The sequence below is a fragment of the Anolis sagrei genome, chromosome 1 (genome assembly GCF_037176765.1).
Source record: "Anolis sagrei isolate rAnoSag1 chromosome 1, rAnoSag1.mat, whole genome shotgun sequence".
NCBI lineage: Eukaryota > Metazoa > Chordata > Lepidosauria > Squamata > Dactyloidae > Anolis > Anolis sagrei.
This window is the reverse complement of record NC_090021.1, coordinates 160938299-160961929: the sequence shown is the minus strand read 5'-3', so window position 1 is coordinate 160961929 and position 23631 is coordinate 160938299. Positions and strand designations below refer to the sequence as shown.

The window sequence follows — 23631 nt, the reverse complement described above, 5'->3', positions numbered from 1 at the left end:
CTCACAAAGCCCTTTTTGGTCCACACCGTGAAGTGTGAACCCTTTTTGTGGAATAATGTGGGCCACATTTTGTAAAAAGTCTTCATTTTCTCTCGGTGCTCGGGTTTTGTTATTCAGTAGATGTTATATTAAATTGGATTTTGTGTCCATCATTATTAAAATGTGAAGTGTGTCGGTCACAAAACATACATTTCAGGGCAGTTAGCTGAATAATTCTTTTCTTTATTATCCCAAATTACTGTGGAGCTCTGGAGAGGTGAGCAGTTTAGCCAATTATTGCCATTTGAGCTGGATTTGTGGGTGATTAGCTCCTGGTCGAATTCAGTCCTGGTAAGGGCTTTGAAGCCTTCACTTGTGTGATTTTCACAGCAGTGAGGTAGGAATAGACGCAGCTAATGACAGGAAGGTCGCTTGGGTTATGTGACCTGTGAGGTGGTGGTGGTTAGGTTTAGCAAATAGGGCATCCACAATAACAAGTGTGTCACTAACCCTGCCGTGCATAATCGAAGTTTTATAGGATTGTTGGAGATGCTGACAGCTCAATTAAAGTGTAACCCTTTGTACCGTACACCCCAGTAGAATGACAGAAATATTACCAACAAAAAAGGAGGGGGCCACAAGGGAACTGGTTAAGGATCCTTTTTTTTCACCACTTCATGGAAAGATCTACAGAGTAAGCTACAGGAAAAAAATCCATTTGTGAAATAGCTTCTCTGGGGGAGGAGTATCGCACCAAACATGATTTTTTTTTTTAAGAAAAAGCTTCTGTTAAGTGGGGTTCCTGATGTTTCTATGGAAACAGTTTAACTCAGGATGGAAAGTTTACATCTGTTTTTACAGCACTGTAGAATTTTTCCCCTTCCGACCCCCACCATATCCTCCATCCCTCTTCTTCCTCAGATATAGAGCTAGCAAACTTGATGTAAGGCAAAATGCATCAACTTGCACATTATCCACAATGTATGGGGGTAAGCATAAATCTTTATTAATACAAAACGATGCTTGTCAGTAGGTCAGAGTCATAGCTCTAAGACCATGAAACCCACACACGGACTTTGGCACGAGCACTAATGATTCCAGGGATATGCATCAAGGGGTTATTTGATTTTAAAATCATAAAATCAGAGAGTTTGACATGACCATAAGGGCCATAGTTTTTAATGACTTTAAGTGTTGCCATGCATTGGAAGCTTGTTGTACCAATGTAATTCATTAGGTCTCTTACTAGTGCATACTGTTACATGTGAGAAACCCCTGCCATATTCTCTGCTATGGGAATGTTCTGCTGAATGATCATTAAGAAACTGGTAAAATCTCCAGAGATGGTAGACAATTACAGCATGGGCTTCTGCTTATCCTGTGATAGATATTCAGTCTGTTCTAGATGAGGTCACACTCCCCTGAAGCAGCACATTCATAGTTGAACTTTCTTCTGGATCCTGAAAAATAAGGCCAGGAGTGTGCGTTTCACCAACTGACTTGTGCGTCAGCTTAAGATAAGCGTGAATAAGGTTCTAATATGAGGAAACCTAATTTGCTTCTCTTGACCTATTTTTAAACTAGAATGCAGTTGGTCTTCAAATTCTGCACAAAGTTTGTGAATGGGAAAAATGAACACAACAATGTTCAGGCAATCCCCAAGTTACAAAAAAGATATGTTCTGTAGGTTTCCATGTAAGTCAGAACAGGTCCATTTTAAGTGTAACTCCAGCCATATATATATATATATATACAGAGAGAGAGAGAGCGCGCTTTGAATAGCATTAGGAAGGGTCAACACCCCTGTGATATTTGTTTTGCTCTCTGTGCCCTTGTTCAGAAGGTTTCACCTCACTTTCTTCCCTGTGATAATTGGATTTTGAAAAATTTGGCTTGTTGTGGAAACAAGGATTGGTAAAAAAAAAAGAACTTCAGTGGAGACACCTTTCCCTCATGATACGTCTTTCAGGAGTGAATTTCCCTTCCTAGAGATAGATTTCTCTTAATTCCTTTTGCCTCACCCCCTTTATTAACTAGGAGTCAGATGTCTGCAACTCAGGACTTCCTCTATATATTGGAACAAGAAGAGGCATATTGGGCAAAATCTCTATGATGAAGAAATAATAATTTTTAAGAAGTGCGTATTAGGAGAAATTCAAACAGAAGCCTGTTCATATTTTCATGAGAACTCTTGAAAACAAAAGGCAGGAGGATGCTAGCTTGTAATTCTTAGAAGTATTTCCCTCAGTGGAGCCAGAAGAAGTATGATTGGCTGTCCTCCGAAATCCGTTTTGGTGAGTTGGTTTTCAGAGCAGGTTTTCAGGTGGTGCAGAGACATGCATGAAGGAGGGAAGGAAAGAACGTGCAATTTCATTAGCAGATGTCTGCTGACATGACATTGGACTTCAGCCAATATTTGCAATTGATGAAGAAACGGGATGAAACAAGCATTATGGTGGAAATATAACAAATTGTCTGACGCAAGCCTGATTTATCACCAGTCATTTAAACTGTTCTGACTCTGAGAGTAGATAACCCTAAGAACGGTTTTTATTTGAGTAAGTTTAATTTGCTGCATGAGGGCACCTACAAACAGTCCAGAATGATGCTATCAAGGTTGTCATAGAGGCCACCCATTCAAACCATAGTATATGTGGCATTATTGATCACCATTTTGCTTCTGGTCTCAAGTAGAGCTGGCTGAGTTTGATACTTCAACTCTAAATGCTTTTGAAACTGAGTTTTTAAGGGATATATATATATATATATATATATATATATATATATATATATCGATAGAGAGAGAGAGAGAGAGAGAGAGAGAGGATTGTCATGTCAGGAGCGACTTGAGAAACTGCAAGTCGCTTCCGGTGTGAGAGAATTGGCCATCTGCAAGAATCATAGAATCAAAGAGTTGGAAGAGACCTCATGGGCCATCCAGTCCAACCCCCTGCCAAGAAGCAGGAATATTGCATTCAAATCACCCCTGACAAATGGCCATCCAGCCTCTGCTTAAAAGCTTCCAAAGAAGGAGCCTCCACCACACTCCAGGGCAGAGAGTTCCACTGCTGAATGGCTCTCACAGTCAGGAAGTTCTTCCTAATGTTCAGATGGAATCTCCTCTCTTGTAGTTTGAAGCCATTGTTCCGCGTCCTAGTCTCCAAGGAAGCAGAAAACAAGCTTGCTCCCTCCTCCCTGTGGCTTCCTCTCACATATTTATACATGGCTATCATATCTCCTCTCAACCTTCTCTTCTTCAGGCTAAACATGCCCAGTTCCCTAAGCCGCTCCTCATAGGGCTTGTTCTCCAGACCCTTGATCATTTTAGTCGTCCTCCTCTGGACACATTCCAGCTTGTCAATATCTCTCTTGAATTGTGGTGCCCAGAATTGGACACAATATTCCAGATGTGGTCTAACCAAAGCAGAATAGAGGGGTAGCATTACTTCCTTAGATCTAGACACTATGCTCCTATTGAACGTTGCCCAGGGGACGCCTGGATGATTTGATGTTTTTATCATCCTTGTGGGAGGATTCTCTCATGTCCCCGCATGAGGAGCTGGAGTTGATAGAGGGAGCTCATCCGCCTCTCCCCAGATTCAAACCTGCAACCTGTCGGTCTTCAGTCCTGCCGGCACAGAGGTTTATATGAATAATCAAATTATAGAATAATGAACTTATCTGGGACCCCAAGTTCAATTTGAAGCCCTCTTTGTGGGTATTTAGCCTGCATTGTGTATGTGTGGCCACTAAAAGAGCAACAATGATCCTGTAATTATGGAACAGAAACCAACTTGCCAGAAAGGCGCAGTGAGCCACTACTTTTTTCTTTCAACGTCTTTTACAAAAGCAGTAGAGTACATTTGATTTAGGAAGATACACTTTTTTAAAAAAACGGGCCCTGAAAGCTTCCTTTACATGGGATTTGAGAACTCTCCACCTCCATCTATTCCCATCCTCAACAAATATGTTCCTGCTTCTTAAATTATTTCCAGTCTAAGAAAGCAAGGCCATTAAACAACCACCCGTTTACTTCTTAGTTTCTACACTGATGGTCTTTCAGAGCCAATGAATCAAATAGAAATCCATACCAAGAAAAATAATTAGCAGTTTTAACATACATGGGAAATACTAGTGCACATGTGTGTCCTATATCAATTCCTTGGCCTGCTGTCCACCACTTTTAATTGATCCCAAGTGGGATTCTCCTCATTAACTGCACAGTTTTACCATTATAATCAGGTTGCTGAGCTTGATAGTGGTCTGTACCAAAGCCTGATGTCTTGAAGGCTAATATCACAGGGTGATTTGCTCAGTTAGGAGTTCAGACTTTAACAGCAAATGAATCAATAAATCTTTGTTGGTAAATAATTGCTATTGAATAGAGCTTTAATATAAATTTATGAGTGGCGTTTTATCACAGCTTGGGGCTGCAGTAAGCCACTTAGAGATGGATTTCGGATAATGCTTACATTCATTACATTAACTTAGTAAATTATTTAAACCTTGTATGCTTAACATTGCTTTTGGCTTTCAGTGACCTCAAGGGTCTCAACATATAATGTGCATTCTTAGTAGAGATGTTGGATGTCAGCTAAGCATTTCTTACTTATGACCACTCAAAATGTTTTTCATCGCAACCAACAAAATATCTTGAAATCACAAATAAAGATATTGGCATTACATGATAATTCTGCATAGATTCAGAGTGAATTTCTGTACTAGACAGCTTGACTAGAGAACAAAATAAACTCCACTAAAGTTTGTGGTGTCAACACTGTAGAGATGATACAACTACATTCACAAGGTTTAATTCTCAGCAAATGTTAAAATATAGTTGGCTTTCTGTATCCATGGATTCTGTATCTAAAGAATCAACTACAAGAGAGGAGATTCCATCTGAACATTAGGAAGAACTTCCTGACTGTGAGAGCCGTTCAGCAGTGGAACTCTCTGCCCCGGAGTGTGGTGGAGGCTCCTTCTTTGGAAGCTTTTAAGCAGAGGCTGGATGGCCATCTGTCAGGGGTGATTTGAATGCAATATTCCTGCTTCTTGGCAGGGGGTTGGACTGGATGGCCCATGAGGTCTCTTCCAACTCTTTGATTCTATGATTCTATGATTCTAACTGCATTCCCCCCTTCAAGAAAATCCCAAAAGCAAACCTTCATTTAAGAAACACAATTTTACTACACAATTGTATATAATGGGATTTGAGAATCCATGGATCTGAATCCTGGAAGCAAATAGCAGCAGATACCAAGACTGTAATAAATGTTTTAAAACTTGTCTTATGTAAGGAGTGAAGGGGGTCTGGAGTCTGCAGTACTCCAAGGGGGGGGGGGGAGTGGACTGCCACTCCTGAAAGCTTCCATCTTACAGGGCCTCCACCCACATTCTGGTGAATACCAAAATTCCCTATTTTTCAAAACTGCTATACACTAAAGGTAATATATCTCATGCTGACTAGTAAGCGATAGTAAGCCTTTTCTGAATGTGCCCAATCTGAAAAATACAGATTGCTTAATCTAAGTCTTTTCTTGAAAAAAATATGCAGAAAAATTATATACAGAAGTGTATAATTTTGGAACATGTGCATAAAAACAAGCACTGTTTCTGATAGATATCTAATTTTCCTCTCAACTTAAAAAAATAAATTCACAAAATAAACTATGTTATTCAAAACTTGAGAAAATGGATTCCTTATGTTGGAATTACTGACTGTGTTGTCAGGATTTGATTTAATGGTAAATTATGCCTTCTGTTAGCATTATGGTCATTTCCTCTTCCTCAAAAATTCTATTGCTAAGAAATGACAAATTGCAAAAATGAGTGGTTGAGTAAATTAACACATCTCATTGTGTCAAAGGCTGGTTTGTACAATGTAAAGAGTGTCACAGCTAAAAGTAACTATGATTTGAGAATATGAAATTACTGTCATATTAACCAGACAATTGTCATCTTGCAGCCAATTAAGTAACAATGGATGCTAAGCTGGATAAATGAAGCCTTCTGTATATTTGCTGTCCATTAAACTCATCAGTTCATTTCACAGAGATATAAAGCTGAAACATTATTTATTATATCAATAAAAGTATTAATATACTGGACTTTAATACTATTGCATAGTTTCAAAACAGGTGCTTACTCAGGAATGAACTGCCTAGTGTGTATGAGAGCAAGCTCCTTAAATCCCCGCACCTCCCATCCAAGTTTAAACCCATTGACTGGCAGTACCCTAATTTTTCCCTCATCTTTTGAGGCGATACAGGCCCTTGGGAAGAAGGAGTTGGAGGTCCAAGATGGCAACAAACCACCCAACCCTTCAAACCTACCATGTGGTAGGTTGTGTAGCTCCCTAGCAGAAGCTTCTGAGAAACTGAAAAGCCAGTGAAAAAAGGAGAAAAATCACCAGGGTAGCTTTATTGGGTTGTTTTATAATAAAAATACTGACAATCACTTCTTTTTGTCTCTAACATATCTCTTCTAGACATACTTAAGTATTTTTTTTACTATGAATAACTTAATTGAGATCTAATTTTCTCAATTGCCTATCAGTAATACAACATCTACCATTGAAAAAAACATTGTGATGTCAACTAGCAATTAGATGTCCTCTAGTGGTGGCTCCTCCTTGTCCTTCTTGCTCTGGAAAAAAAATGATCTCGTTGGGAAGCTTAACTTTAGTTATTTTCACCCAGCATTAACGTTAAGTGAGATCCTAACCAGATGCTTGGATATAATGTCATCAAAACCCTAAGGGAAGGGGATAGTGTGGATTTATCATTGGTTTTTCTGTTCTCCCACAACAAACTGTTCAAATGCATCTAGGACTCTGTCAACTTTTAGGGTACTTACAGTATGTAGTTTTCATTTCTTTCTGAGCATGATGGGCTTTTTTGCAGAGGTAAATCATGTATATAATACAGGGATACAATCAAAATATATTAACCCCTGATTCATAGTAGAGCTAAAGGATATTCCAAATAAGATTTCATTTCTTGCATTGCAGTTTAGTTTCCTGATCATTTCAAAAATCTCATCTTAGAAAAATGGGAACCACCTAAGATCATGGTTCTGAATTAGATAATCTCAACTGTATCAAATCAATTCACCTGTTTCTGCAAGAAATGATTAAACTGTAGTTGACTGTCCTTGGATTATTTTTTATTGAAAAATGCATGGCAAGAGGATTTCAAAGTACTTAAAAAAGTTATGCTCAGGGACATGGCTGCTAGTGTAACCATTGAACAGACACTTGGGAGGACAATGAAAACAAGTTGCCAGTTGTGACCCAGCAACTCAACAATAGGTCTGTATTATCTCAGTTGATAGACCTCTTTAAAGCTTTTCCCAAAATGCTTTCACTAATATGAGAGCAGCATGTTGCCTTCTGTGACTCAAGTATGAAACATGACAACAAAGATACTGAAAGGTTCATTGTCTGGCTCAAGTTTCACTCTTTCTGACAAGCTGCTTTCACTGTCAGAGGGAATGAACATTCAGAAACTGTAAAGTGCAGTGACTCAATACAGTACAACATTTATATGATGGAAAGATGTGGCCATCATTGTTCCCCATTTATCCAGTGCAGATAGGATCCCAACCAGCTATTTCACTGCATTTTTGTGTAATTGAAAGTATTGTGGAATTATCATTGTATTTTGCCTGTCAACTAACACTAAGACTAACAGGACATTTGGGTGACCTATCAATCAGGAAAAGATATCCTTGATCCCTCTTCTGGAAACACAGTCCATTTATGTGAATTTTCTCATACCAATGATGATGCTTATTCAATTTACCATGTGAGGTGGCTTTAGTCTGAAACAGTCCAAGGCAAATGAGTGATGCATGAAATGTTTTAAAAGTCACAAATGACAACAGCTTGCTGTAGTATTTGATGGGTACAACATGGTCAGCACTTCTAAGCAGCAGTTCTAAAACTGTGCTCTGCATCCCACACTCCTCCTGCCAAGGAGACATGCGACTGTGGAGTCTCGCTATCGCCAGCGCGGTCAACAGGGCTTCTCTGCTGCAACCTATGGGGCCTCACCACCAGCTCAGACTGCAAAGCCTCTATGTACAGTGTGCGTGTTTTTCAATTAGTTCACACAAACGTTCTCCATCCAGCAACCAACGGCCCAGCCATCTGTCAAATTTTACAAGGCAATGCAGCCCCTGTGTCCAAAAGTTTCTTGGAGTTCCACGAGAAACTTTTCCTTCAAAAAGGGCTCTGCTGCTTTAAAAGTTGGAGAGCACTTGCTATAAGTTCAAGTTCAAGTTCACTTTATTATGGTCAATGACCAGCTCATGAGAAGAGGGACACCGTCCCACACAAACACATCAGGTCTAAGGGTTGTGAGATTGAAAACTTGAAAACTTCAATACTTTAAAACTTTAAAACTCTAAAACTTTAAAACAAGTGCATTATTTCCAGAACATCAACACAAGAGTATATCAAAATTAATTGATTTAAAAGGTGGGTGGGGGGTCTGAAGGGAGGGAATTGGGGTGCTCATGTACCACAGGGAAGGGAAGTCCAGTCAGACAGAGGCGGGAGCAACATCAATTGCTATAATTAAAAGACTATAATCCCAATTTTCTGCTGGTATGAAATTTTGACTTGTACTAGCCAAGTTCGTATCTGAAAGAAGCAGGAAAATATAAAATTGTCCAGAGCTTCCTGGGTGTTTGAGTAGCCATGGTGTAATGAGAGGGGATTGAATATCTCTATGGAATATGCACTGAAGAAGCACATGTTCTGTCGTCTCTGTGTGTCCTGAATCACAAGGACACAGTCTCTCAGCGTATGGGGTCTTCCGGTAACAACCTTCCAATACAGCAGATGGGAGTGTATGGCAAGAGTGTGTGCCAGAGTGAAGGCCCTCCAATGGCTGGAAACCTCTAGCATTGTTAGATATTTCATAGGGGAGGTAAAAAAAAAACCTACTGACTCCATCGATAATAAAGGATAGGGAATTGGCTAAGTCTAATTGGTGCTCAATGTCAGGTATTCGTTGTTTAATCAGAGATTTGGCTTGGTTGTAGCCCATACTGGTTAGCAGTCCTGGAGAGAAACCTAAGGATGAAATTTTGGCTGCTATTGCAACTGGACTGAAAGTCATCTGACACAGTAAGAAGTACAAGGCCAATGGTAGAGAGGGATAGTCTAAGGCAATAATTCAGTATAACCATCCACACCCTGTCCTCAATTCTCAGGAAGCCTGTCTCCAGACGTAGGGTGGCATTGGAGAAACACATTCAGACCTAGAGGGCTGATCTTAAGAATTTGGATTGTACAAGGTGCAACAGCATAACTTCCTTTTTTCAAAACTTAATGAAACCCATTGTTTGAATCAGATTTTTTTTTATCATGTAGGCGCATACCTAAAGTTTTGTTTTACATAGTTTTGAAGATCAAATTAGGTAGGTGATGTCCCCCATTCTCCATACACTGAGTAAACCGATTTCTGGCATTTGTCATGACTCTTGCCAGCATAACAGGCGTTATGTTGGCAATTTCTTCCTGGATGTTGGTCTTCAAATCTTGTATGGGGTTTTTTGAAATCCCGTGTTTATGTGAACCATCCAAGGACCCTACAAGACTGGAAGACCAACATCCAGGAAGAAATTGCCAACATAACACCTGCTATGCCAGAAGTCAGTTTACTCAATGTATGGAGAATGGGGGACGTCACCTACCTAATTTGAACTTCAAAACTCCGTAAAACAAAACTTTAGGTATGCACCTACATTATGAAAAAAATTCTGATTCATACAATGGGTTTTTTTTTTAAGTTTTGAAAAAAGGAAGTTATGCTGCTGCACCCTGTACACTCTCCAGTGAGGTAAAGTCAGAAAAGGGGCTTAACTGGGTACTGTATAGGAGTTCTGCAGCTGACTTGGCATCAAATAGTTGAGTGCTACTGGTATGTAGTGTTCCTTTCTTGACCTGAGATATTTTAATATAGCAGACAAGCTCCTTTGTGCAATCTCAGCCACATAGTCTCCATGGGCTTTTCTGCTCCTGGAGGAATGGAGGACTATCCCCAGCTATTTGAAGCAGGGAACCTGCTCGATTTTGTTCCCATCTAGATTCCAGATGTGAAGCTTGGGTTTTTCGACAAACACCATGATTTTAGTTTTTGGATAGAGTTGCAACTGGTTCACATTACAATATTGTGCCAGAGCTCTCAATGCTTTTTTTTAGTCCAATTGACATTCTTGAGAGTAGAGCATCTGCTGTAAAGAATGATGTATGCTTGGAATTCATATTGTGTGCATCATTGATAGATGATAGGGGTTGTAGTTGTTTTGCTCTGCCTTGAACCAAGGGAAGCAAAGTGAACCTCACTTTAAGCAAACATGACAGTTATATAGAACCCCACTAATTATGACAGTGCATTTTTCATGGCCAAACAATATTCTGCTTTAAGAGGTGATGAGACTGTTGGAGAAAAGGCCAATCTGTTTTTACTCTTTCACCAGACACCTTGGACCCTTCCTTGTCCTTTGATGTACTAGTGGGTTAATACTGGAATATACCTCCTGAGAAATGCAACCCAAGCCTTGCTTGGAATTACAGATCAAGACCAAATTCAACTTTGCTGGGCTCAAATTCACAGAGATCATAATGGGATACTTGACACTAGAAACCAATTTTTTCCTATTTCTCTACTCATGCAAAGGCTGCTATTTTCCCAAGACAGTGACTCTTGCCAAGAAGGAATTGCATGCTTCAGTGTGTTGCTCCGATGAAGAAGCTACTATTATCTCTTCAGAATGAAACTCTAATTTTGGTAGAAATCACCAAAGAAGAATTCAAAGAAGTAGCCAACACCTGTAGGGAAAAGGTCCAGGCGGCTAAAGCACAAAACAAGCTCAGGCTTGCCAGGGACATTAAAAACAATAAAAGGGCTTCTTTTCTTATGTCAGTAGAAAAAGGAAAAACAAGGAGGCAATAGGGCCTCTTCAAGGAGAAGATGGGGCAATGCTGACAGGGGATAGGGAAAAGGCAGAACTACTTAATGCCTTCTTTGCCTCGGTCTTCTCACACACAAAAAAGTCATCTTCATCCTCAGCAAGATGGAGTGGGTGAGAGATTAGAGGACATCCAACCCCAAATTAGGAAACAAGTCATCCAAGAATACCTGGCCGCTCTAAATGAGTTCAAGTCCCCAGGGCCGGATCAATTACACCCAAGAGTATTGAAGGAACTAGCGGAAGTCATCTCAGAACCATTGGCAATCATCTTTGAGAGTTCTTGGAGAACGGGAGAAGTTCCAGCAGATTGGAGGAGGGCCAATGTGGTCCCAATCTTCAAGAAGGGAAAAAAGGATGATCCAAACAATTACCGTCCGGTCAGCCTCACGTCGATACCAGGCAAGATTCTGGAAAAGATTGTCAAGGAAGTGGTCTGCAAACACTTAGAAACAAATGTGGTCATCGCTAATAGTCAGCATGGATTTATCGAAAACAAGTCATGCCAGACTAATCTGATCTCTTTTTTCAATAGAGTTACAAGCTAGGTAGATGCGGGGAATGCTGTGGATGTAGCGTACCTGGATTTCAGTCAGGCCGTCGACATGGTCCCCCATGACCTTCGACAAGGTCCCCCATGAGGTCTCTTCCAACTCTTTGATTTTATGATTCTAAACAGAGACAATGAGTCAAAGACGCAACTTTTCTCAGACCCCAGTTGGGCTAGGGCTCAGTTGGCCCACCATGGTCACATTATCATATTGTACTGTCTCTAGTTTGTCCCAGACTCACTATAATGGCATCCTGGAGATGAAAAGAACATCTGTGGTTCCCGTTGAGAAAGATATGAGCAAATGATATTGGGTTTTTGTAGTATATTATCCTAAATATCAAGAACTATTACAAAGAGTGCCAAGGAATATTTGCTTATCTGGTCACCACAAGATTAATTGTAAATTCATCTCAGTCTTCTTTGAAGTGTACTGATTCCTGACAGAAACATTATTTGTTCTTCAAAGAAGCAAAGTAGCTGCAGTGATACTTTGAGAACCGATTTAGCTACTCTTGTGCTTTTTGCTACTTCTTCCATATCAGGATGTAGAGATGTAGTAGCAGTGTCATATTAGAGTGTATTGTAATACGATTCTAAAATGTTCTAAAATACAATAAATTATTGTTTTCCATCGGTTTCACTTACTCTTTTGTCTTCTAACAGGGCATGCTGCTAAAGAGAAGTGGCAAGTCGTTAAATAAAGAATGGAAGAAGAAATATGTTACTCTTAGTGATAATGGTGTACTAACGTATCATCCAAGTTTACATGTAAGTATGCATGCATTTCACAGTTATTACATAGCATAGCGCCCCCCCCCCTCCAATTTCTTGATGTCTTGGTTTTTAGACCTGCTCCTGGGGTTATTTGGGCACTGATTTAGAACATTGCATTGGAAAATTGCATCAGTTCCAGTTTCTTAGATATGATTATCATGATGTTCTGTGGGTGAGCAGATGAAGAGTGGGTTATGGCAGGTGTTCTGTATCTCAAAAACTAAAGATGAAAGAGAAAACTGGTGCAAGTTTTGGAGTCAACAGGTCAGATATACCTGCAACAGCTCTAACATTTGAGGCAACTGAAATGTATGCTGACTAGTACTATCATTAAGTCTGACGTTTGATATTTGGCTAGTCACTCATGTTTAGAATTGTCCATACGGTACCACAATTTAGTCTTCTTATCCATTGGGGGAACCAAGGAAGCCATTGACCACAAAGACTACAGAAATTAAGGAAGAAACAGCAAGAACGCCAACACTGGAGCTTTTCTCTGGACATCACCAAAGACAGGGTCATTCATCTGATTCAATTGGAGGACTTCAAGGCCCAGTGCATTAGCCATCCTCAGGACCTGGTCCATGAATGCTTTCAAGTCACCAGTAGGAGAAGGTGAAACTATCTCCAATATCCTAGGTTCACCAGAGCATCAGTGCCGATGTGTATTTGGATTCAAGCATACACTATCCAATTTTCATTAATTTTTATTCAAGAAAGAAAATTTTGCACATTCAAGCAAACAGTGTCATATATAGCAAAACATATTAAAACACTATCTTCCTCATAGAAACAAAACAATAAAAGGTTTTTCTTAATATATAAAATGAAGAAATAACCCTGTCATTTGGCATGCAGCACCATAAAGTTGTATGCAAAAGTTCCTGACTGTCATGGTGACCACATGTTGGTTGACAGAAGCCCAAGATGTGGGATGTTCAGATCCTTTTGATCTCTTTTTCCAGTAGCTCTCTTTAGGTTTTTTTTATTAATTAATTAATTAATTTGCCTAACTGCATTATGGGGTAACTGGTTTTTCAGCTGAAAACCTAGGATTTTTGCTTCTTGGCCTTCTTTGGTATCGACTGAGCAGGTTCGTCTTGCATAGAGTGTTTGCTCTCTGATTTCCTCAATGTAGAGGAAGGAGAGGCAGAGGCCAGGGCATCCTGAGGTGATGTCCCAGATATTTCAGGGATGGGCCTTGAACCCGAGGACCCCAGAAGAGCTGAAGGTGTCAAAGATGTCTTCGAAGGACTGGCCTTTGAACTGGTGGAGCACTTTGAAGAAGAATTTGAAATGTATGCAGAGGATGGCATCAGGATCTCCATGTACAAATGAGATCGCAGCAGGGCGGTACGATCCCTACGGACTTGTGGTGTAAAGGCCTGACAGTGCACACAGGTCTGGACAATGTGCACCTCGCCCAAACATATCAGGCACTTGTGATGTCCATCGTTGTCTGGCATCTTACGATTGCACTGCTTGCAGTGCTTGAAACGTGTCACAGAGGACATCCTTTGTGCCTCATTTGGGTGTATGCAGAAAGCAGGTAAACAATCGAAGTAGAAATGTGAAAATGGAGTAGCCAGTTTGTAATCCAGAGCCAAGTTGGTAGAGGTCCGGAAAACGAAAAAATGAATCTAGCCTGCCGGTTGCTCATGAAGCTGCCGCAGCAATAAATGAAAAGGAATTAAGGGGCTCTGGCTTCAACGGGCACATTTATACCATCTCGAGGGTTGACAGGGTTACCATCAAACATTCTGTGCCTAGTGATTCTAAATGGTTCTGTTTGTGTGATATGACCGTTGGACTAGAACTCTGGAAACTAGGGTTCAACTACCAGGTCTGCCACGGAAAACCCTCTGAGAGACCTTGAGCAAGTCACAGTCTCTTAGCCCCAGTGGAAGGAAAAGACAAATCCCCTCCAAATAAATCTTACCAAGAAAACACTGAGATAGGGTTGGCATAGGCTAGAAGCAATGTCAACGTACACAACAATTTTAAAGAGAATTTAAAACAGTGACACGAATAGTTTTTATTAGCCATCTTTATCATTGTTATATATTAATATATTATTAATAATATTATAATTTATTAGCCATCTTTTATATATTAATACATTAATATTATTATTAATATTAATATTATCATTATTATCATTATTTTGTCTCAATACAGCATATAGAAAAAAGCCATTGTGGTGTATTAGTTAGAGTGTTCGACTAGGACACTGGGAGACAAGGGTTCAAATTCGCACGTGGCCATGGAAACCTGCTGGGTGAGCTTGGGAAGTCATGCTCTCTCAGCCTCAGAAGAAGGCAAAGGCAAACCCTGCTCTGATTCTCCTAATGAAACTCCATGATACAATCACTATACGCAGGAAGTTGTTTGAAGATATATAATAACAACCATGAGTAAGACATGAAGAATGCCAATCTAATTATGATATTCATGTATGTTTTATTATCTGTTCAGTGCCATTGATGCAAAGTAAAAGAACCAAAAACAGTATGTCCTACCTAAGGCATATATTATATATCTATATCTATCAGCTCATATATTTTGACTATATGCCTTTGGCAGGGCCTACTGTTTTTGGTTCTTTTACTTTTACAGTACCATCTATGTCAATGGCATTAAATAAATAACAAAACAATAAATACTCACATACATGAATACATACACAGAGGAAAGAAGTTAATGTTAAAATTAACCTGTGAAATACAAGTATAAAACAAACTATTCAGATAAAAATAAAAAATGCAAGGTATTATATAGCAAATTGACAAATACATGTAATCAAACTATAAAAAGTTATAAAATAGCTTTACATTAAAATTCCAAAAACTTTGGAAAATAAGGAGGCTTTTAAGTGAAATTTTAAAATAATGAGTGAGTAGTAAGAAAATGTTTAGAGAGGCGTATGGAGCAGCATGTGAAAGCTGGACCAAAGAAAAGAAAACTCTTGATTGGGGGAAAATGCAAATACTAATTATGCAGCTATTTCTAATATAGCACTGTTTTATTCGTTCCCACACTTCTTTGGCACAGTTTACACTAGGTAAGGCAGAATACAAAACTTCTATCTGTACCTTTTTAAAACAGTGTTGTGAAAGTGAAAACTTCAGCAGTTGACATATGAAGGCTCAACCTTGATAGCAGCAAATTAATAAAGGAATGTTGAATATTAATTGAAAAAAATCAATTCCTAAATATTTTCCTTCTACCTATAAATGTATGGTTGTGTTTGCACAAAGGCCAGGTTGAGGTACACTATTTCAGGTTAAATATGCAACTTACATTGTGTTCCAAACCTTACCAACTTTCCTTCATAAAATATTATAACTATGTGCCTCTATCTGTAAAATTTATTATATTACTAAATCGGACCTGGATTTAGGATATAGAAATACATTTTCTCAGATATCAATGTTTTAAATGAAGTAAATAAAAGAAATGTTTATTTCTAAGAGATGTGGGGAAACCAGAAAAAAGAAGAATGTATTATAGGTTATGTATATCTTATCTGAAATGCTTGGATGAAAAGTGTTTTGGATTGAAACCTACAAGAAAATACTAATGGTTTCCCCTCTTCCTATTCTCCCCTTCTGTCTCAAAGTAGAATGAGGGGGGTGAGTCCGTGCAAACATGAAATAAAATCTACCACTCTGAATATGACTATTTGGTACCCTGTAAAGGACCACTGTGGCCTGGGCTGCCTCCCGGTAGTGTGCATGGGCTACTGACATGCTTTTCCTCAGCCTGACCTTCATACAAACACATAGTTATAAGGAACATATTTTACAATTCCTGTCTCAAAATAAAACCTCCAGAAGTATTCTCTCTTAAATGTCAGTGGAGTCTTTGTACCAAGAAAAGACGACAGAAATATTGCGGGAGTTCGTTGTAACAGTTACAAGATATCAGCTGTTCCCCTCAACCCTATAGCTATGGTTTTGAAAAACGGGCTCCTTGAAAGGGCTATAAATTTACAAAATAGCAGCGGTTGCCAGCAGAATTGGCTATATGTAAGCAAAGATACACATTTCCTTAAATATAAATGAATCCCATGGGATTTTTTTCTTTTACTTTATGCCCCCCCCCCCCCAAATTCCCGGGCCCGTGCCTGCCAGAGTATTTTGTCCCATCTCCGGTCTGGTTTTCCCCTTCTCCTTTCATATTTAACTTGTACCCTAATTCCTGCCAAACTGCAAGGACTTCTTTTCAGCTTTACTCGCTGTTCTTTCACTTCCTCCTTCTGTAACAGTTTACCTCTTTTGCTACCCCTCTTCATTTTATTACTTTGTAATTTTTAACATCCTACAAATATTTTTTTCTAACTGCTACCTTTGCCCCCTTTCTTACAATTCCTCTTTTTTTGACATACTAGCTTTTTCTTATGGCTTATGCATATACAAAAATGAAAATGCTGTGGATGTTTCCTTTTTATGAAAAAGCAAACATATGTTACATTGCATACGTTGCATCAAGATAAAATAGGACTGAGCACTGATCTCCTATTGTTAACTATACATCTCAAGACTTATTCATATTATGACTAAAGTACGGTGCTGCCCTTATTTACTCAAAAGCAAGTCTTGTTTTCAATTGGACTTTTATATATTAAAATATGGGGGGGGGGATCTGCAATCTAAATTTGTCTTGAACAAGAAAACTCATTTCAAATTATATTCATCTTTATTTTTTGCATGGAAATGCACTAACCAGAGAGAGAGAAACATTGTGAAAATAGCTGCTGCCTCACACTTTATGCCAGGCTGTGCTTTTCAGCCCATAAGAAGAAGAGAAAGGTGGGATTTAGGGAAATCATCCCCCTCCCCTTGAACACAGCATGCAGCGGCATCTGATGCCTTGCTTCGGTTTCTCTGTGGAGGAGGATTAAAGGGGTGTTGACAAAAGACTCCTCACTCCCCATCCATCCAAGTCTTTCCCTTCACCCTTGGATTGGACACAGAGAACAACCATGGCTGCTGCACAGCTGTGCTCTTTGACTGCAACTGGGTTTCCTCCGCTTCCTTTTCCCACAATCTGTCCTTGTCTTGGGCCCATTTTTTGCTGAAAAAGAACTGTGCAGTAGTAGTCACAAGGATATTTTTAGTTTAATTTGCCAAAACATCATTTAATTTGCCTTTTCCTTATTACAAAGAAGAAAGAAATGCTAAGTCCTGCACAATAAATGCCCTTTATTTATTTTAGGGGAGTGAGCTAACAAAACCACCTCTGAGTATTCCTTGCTTGAAGAAAACCCTATGAAATTAATAAGTCAAGGAGACACACAACTATATTTAATTTGGAGAGAAGCATAGAACATAATTCTACATATTCACATAACTTAAGTTGATAGAAAAACTCTTACTTTCTGCAAGGAGGAGAAAATGGCAGTTTCTGATTTGCCAGAAGCATAATGATGTATGTATATCCTGCTTTTTTATTGTTGCTGCTCCAGACTCCAATACAGACACTGTCATAACTATAGATCAGGTATATAGCGATACATACCATAGTGATCATGGCCTTCTTTAAACCTGTTTTCATCTATGTACGGCGCTATTACTGCCACCCTCACACAGGAGTCTGTTGATCCCAGAAAGATGCAGATGTTGTCATGCTTGTACAGTAGGTGATCGACACAGAAGACATTTGTGAATGGGAAAAATATGATGCAATCCATGGGCCACATTTTGATAAACATTGCTAAACATATCAGTCAGAAAAGATCTTTCTAAGCATCCCTTTTTCAAGGTTAAGATCTTTCACGGGCTCTCTACCTTGTACTTATTTGTTAAAGTGATGTGCATTTTATTGATTCACCTAGAGCAGATGTTAGCCTTTCTCCATATCAAATATTATCCAACAGTGAAAACCTTTCTACTTACATCTTAACTTTTCATTACACACAAATATAGAAATGAGTTATAAGACAGAGATATTTCAAAACAGTGGTAAAATATTTCTGTCAAAGTAAACAAATTAAATGCTTTTAGTGCTGAACTTGCTCAGTTCAGGAATTGGATTGTTTAATGCCTCTTAGCTGATTTTCAGCAGAGGTTCTTTTAAAGCAGAGGTCCTCAAACTTAGGCCCGGGAGCCGGATACGGCCCTCCAAGGTCATTTACCCGGCCCTCGCTCAGGGTCACCCTAAGTCTGAAACAACTTGAAAGCATACAACAGCAACAACAATCCTACCTCATCAGCCAAAAGCTGGCCCACACTTCCCATTGAAATACTAATAAGTTTATATTTGCTAAAATTGTTCTTCATTTTAATTATTGTATTACAAATAAGATAATTTTGCACTACAAATAAGATATGTGCAGTGTGCATAGGAATTCATTCATGTTCTTTTTTTCAAATTATAGTCTGGTCCCCCAGCAGTTTGAGAAACTGTGACCTGGCCCTCTGTCTAAAAAGGTTGAGGACCCTTGTTTTAAAGTATCAAACCGACCATCAAAGCTAAATGTTTTAATTGTTTTTACGGGTTTATGGCTATTCCTACCGATAATATTGATTGTTTACGTTAATTGTTATCAGTGTTATAATTATTGTTGTTATTGATGTTATGTTTTTGATGTTATGTTTTTGTAATACAGGCATCGAATTGTGCCTTGTTTGTGTAAGCCGCCCTGAGTCCCCCCGGGTGAGAAGGGCGGGGTATAAGCAACCGTAATAAATAAATAAAATAAAAATGTAAATAAAATAATAATCCAAAGTAAGCCTAATTGGATAAACTGCAATTTCATTGTTTAATAGCAAAAACTAACTTAAAATCAGTTGTACGTGAATATGTTGTAAAATCTTTCTAAAAGCTGACAGATATGAGTTGTAGGTTTTTTCGGGCTATATGGCCATGTTCTAGAGGCATTTCTCCTGACGTTTCGCCTGCATCTATGGCAAGCATCCTCAGAGGTATGAGGATGCCTATGAGGATGCTTGCCATAGATGCAGGCGAAATGTCAGGAGAAATGCCTCTAGAACATGGCCATATAGCCCGAAAAAACCTACAACAACCAAGTGATTCTTGCCATGAAAGCCTCGACAATACATTGACAGATATGTGTTGCTATATGTTCTTCAAAGTTGTTCCTAACTTATGGTGATCCTAAGTTGAAGCTATCACAGAGCTTTCTTCCAAATTGGTTCATATTAAGTCTGCCAGTGTGCCATGTAACTTCCCCAAGGTCACCCAATGGATTTACACTGTTGTCCCCTGGACTGCTAAATCCAATGCTTAAATTACTGCACCATGCTGTCAAAGATAAGTTGTCCACAAAACTCTAGGCTAGGAACTGACAAAATTGAGGGGCATACCTGACTTAAATAGTACCTGACTTACTGATATTAGCCACAGACCAAAAGGTAGATTTCCAAAATACTGTTTTTAAAATGTGTAGGTGTAGCAAAGGGGAAGACATGAGAGAAGGAAATTGTGGTATAAGGATATCTTTTCACTTAATTATGCAATTGCATGCCACTGCATGAGCAAAACAGTTTTAAAAGTATTCATAGTATCTCTCTGCATATAATAATATATAGGATTTTGTATTGCACAGTTCTGTGCAGTAGAATCAAGTTAATATAACCAGGACAGAAGAAGTTACTGAAGAGAGTCACAGTATACTCTTGATCCTTAGAAAGAATGCAAACACTGCACATGTGTTCAGCTAAAGACTCATAGGCTGAATCTGGCCTGCCATGTCATTTTATGTGGCTCTCTAGTTGGAGTAAAATTACTGTATTCTTCATCATGACTAGAACTGATGGAGATATGGATGGCTGCAGTTTGTTCTCTTTATTCAGGAGAGTAGGGTTTTAATTTAGATGCAAGGCTTGTGGATATGATACCTGATTGTAAAATGTCCTTTACTCTTTACCCAACTTCAGTGCTAAAAGTGCTGTTGGGTTGTAATTTCCATTATCCCCAATCCACATGGCATATAAAGTGGTGGGAGGACTATAGGAGGTCAATAACATTTGGGGACCCAAACTGGATAGAAACTAAAGCTCACTGACCACGATGTACATGAAGTCTTCAAAAAGTTTCCACAGTTTTATATTTTTGTTAGAAACTGTGAGGGCAGGTGTAGTAGTAATTGAGGGTGTCATGTCATGTGACAAGTCTGCCTGGCAAGCCAACCAACCTTGCAGTTTAGTATAAGAGTTGTTGCACTGTGGTGAAAATAGCTGCAAAACTATTTTTTGATGATGGCATTAAAAAGTTGGTACGACATTGGGAAAATACATTGCATAGGAAGGTAACTATGTAGAAAATTGATTTAATTAGATTTTGAAATTCTTAATAAAGTTTGTAAAAGTGTAGGAACGTTTTGAAGACCCATCGTAAAAACAATGATAGTTGGCCCTCTGTATCCACGGATTCTCCATCCATGGATTCAATGGCCCTTTGAAGGAAACCATAAGTCTAATACGGCCAATGTGTTGTCTAGTAAGTCATATTACACCATCAGTCTAATATGGCCCTCCATGAAAACAAGTTTGACATCTTCTATGTGTGGAGTGGATAGGAACATTTGCCTTTCATGTCTAAAAGGCCTGACATATGGTTGGTTGCAGACCTTGGTCTCCAAAGATCCCATTCCTCCCAACCTCACTTCCATTCTATCCTCAGATGTCTCCCCTCTTTTTCATTATTTGATCATTCTCACTTTTGTTCCTCTAACCTGGGTTGTACTTCTACTTTCTCTTTTGAGTCAACTTGATGCTAGAGCAAAAGTAGGGTATCCACCAATTCTAACTGGATGGAAATGTCTTTTCCTGGAGCAGCACACATTTATGCTTTACTGAATTTGACAGAAGAGAAAAGCACTTACTCTAACAAATTCAAGTGAATCATAACTTAATTCACTAAATTATTGTTTTAGCCTCATTGTTAATTGGGGGATCAAGTAAGTTAGGTGATATTTTACATATATCTTGAAAATTAATCCAGTGCCATTGTCAGGGTATAGATTTTATTCAAACACAAGCTCTCAAAAATAATATTGAAGAACTATATTATATTTTATGTGTTCTCTATTTCAATATCAATTAAATGCATAAGAAAAGATCTGATTCTACATGAAGTTACAGAGAAATTAATTCTATTGCACCCAGAGTTTATTACAGGTAATGGGTGCACTCATTGAACAGAGTACCACTCAGAAGAGTTCTGTCTTGTCACTCAGCAGCCCCTATTCTGCGCCACCTCTCATGCTTTTATGAAGGGATCCCCCAGCAGTCCAATAAAGCAGATTTTGGGGAGCATAGGGAAAAACATGGAAAGGGAAGACTAAGCAAACATTCCCTTTTTCCTGACTTTCCCAGTGGAAGAGCGCATCTTATAAATTGTAAGCCTGAGGACAGGGAATTTTTTGTTGTTTTTGCTGTAAAGCACAGTGATGGTTGTACATAGATAGTGGTGGCGATAACAATGATGATATGAATCAAAACTCTTCAATTGGCAGAAGAATCAGTGTGGATCTGGATTAAAGATGCCACTTCTGTACTCAGCATAATTATGAGATTTCTGTGGCTTCCCCCCCCCCCCCCCCGCTCCCAAAATCCTTCTTTTAGGAAGGTAGTCTGCCTGGGTATGAAGTTAATCAAGTGTCTTTACAAATTTGAACTGAAACTGTCCTTGCTGTCAGGAGATTGCAAGGGCAGTGTCTATAATTACATGGCTACATTCAGCAGATTTCAAAGATATATGTTTTGACTGAGCTCCTAACACGATTGTAGGTTTCCTAAGGTCTTTCACAAAAGAAGATCATCTTTTTTCCCAGGTGTGCCTGTGGCCCCAATGGAAACCAATCAAGGTGCGATTTATGTTCATTAAATACTTGTCAAAACTGAAAAATTTTCTAATCAACAGCAATCTAGCTGAAGCCTCCTCAATGGCTGGGAGTGTCGCCTCTGCAGTATCGGCTACTTGCCTGTTACAACTCTAGGCTAGAAATCCGCTGATGATTACATTAGGCTAAGCTGCGAAGTAAATGAACCATATCTTATTTAGGTGCAACTAGCTTCAGTGTAGTTCTGCCCTGCAGGGCACTTTATAGCATTTTATGGCTTTAAAATTAGTGTAGCTTCCCATTTGCTGCAGGGTGCTGCATGTTATGCCTTTGAACTCCATAAGCAAAGGGAAGGGGGTCTTTGTGTCCTCCCCCTTGTTTTCTTCTTCTTGCATTTTAGCAGTTTTATTTTGCATCTTTTTCAGACGGCATTTTGCAATAAAAATGTCTGGCTACCCTCTGTACACAGCAAAAGTAAAGGCATCAGCATTTGCAAGTTCAAACACACAGCGTTTGCCATCAACAATAGACTTCCAGACTATTAACTGGGGATACCATACCTTCCTTGGTGATAAAATCACATTTTCAAAGTATACATAGTATTTCCTTGTGATTTGTTCCATTCGGTAATAAATAGTTTGCAAGAATTACAAGCATTTTTTTAGTTTATGATAGAGAAGGAAACTAAAGACACCAATATCTGCAATATCTTGTCACAAAAAGACATTTTACACAGTTAATGTGATAAAGGTATAAAAAGACCATTAAACATAAGGAATTCAGAATTCACTTAACTTCATCAATGTTGGTAGTTTGTGCAAAAGTAGGTATTATTAATTTCAGAATAATGAAAGAGAGCTAATTGGCTGTTTGCTGATACTGATTGAGATAAGGAAATTTGATGGTGCTAAGAAAGAAAACAAAATGTTAGAATATGAGAATTTTGGCTTCTATTTGAGCAAATAGAATACATATATAGAATTTCTTGTTGATCTATATTGCGACCTTCATGAGAATACCTAGAGTGTGAGCCATTGTGTAAGATTTTTATACATACCTATATCTCTTTTTAACTAGATAATAATAATAATAATAATAATAATAATAATAATAATAATAATAGCAGCAGCAGTAGTATTAGAGAAAATTGTTGGCTTTGTGTGATTTCAAAACTGTCCAGCAGGGCACAGTATGAAACAATGCAAGGTAAATACATCCCATGCCTGAACTAGTTGGAAATCAAAAAACGTATTCTGCGTGTCCCATAAGACATTTAAGCACGAGAAGCCATGCGTATGTTCTGTGGTTTCTCAACTGTTCAGTCTTACATGCTTTGGCAGTTTTAAGCTCTCATTCTACAGTGCTTTAAAAGTAAAGCCTGAGTAAAACTGTCTGAGATCAGTAATGTAGCATGTTATATCTGTTCTGCACGGTTATAAATGTGGCCACAGAAGAGATGGAGCATGGAATAATTTGTTTAGTTCAAAGAAATTGCAACTCATTATTCTTAGCAAATGTGTTTTATCTTATTTATGGA

The 23631-nt window shown here is 38.7% G+C and overlaps 1 protein-coding gene across 6 annotated transcripts in view; it reads left to right on the top strand.

Moving 5' to 3' along the window:
• Nucleotides 1–23631, top strand: part of AGAP1 (ArfGAP with GTPase domain, ankyrin repeat and PH domain 1) — a 406754-nt gene that overhangs the window by 211386 nt on the left and 171737 nt on the right. For all 6 annotated transcript variants that reach the window (XM_060783920.2, XM_060783904.2, XM_060783913.2 and 3 more), the window contains one exon: nucleotides 12176–12280. In XM_060783920.2, the coding sequence (XP_060639903.2) occupies nucleotides 12176–12280 (105 nt within the window). The remainder of the gene's footprint in view (nucleotides 1–12175; nucleotides 12281–23631) is intronic.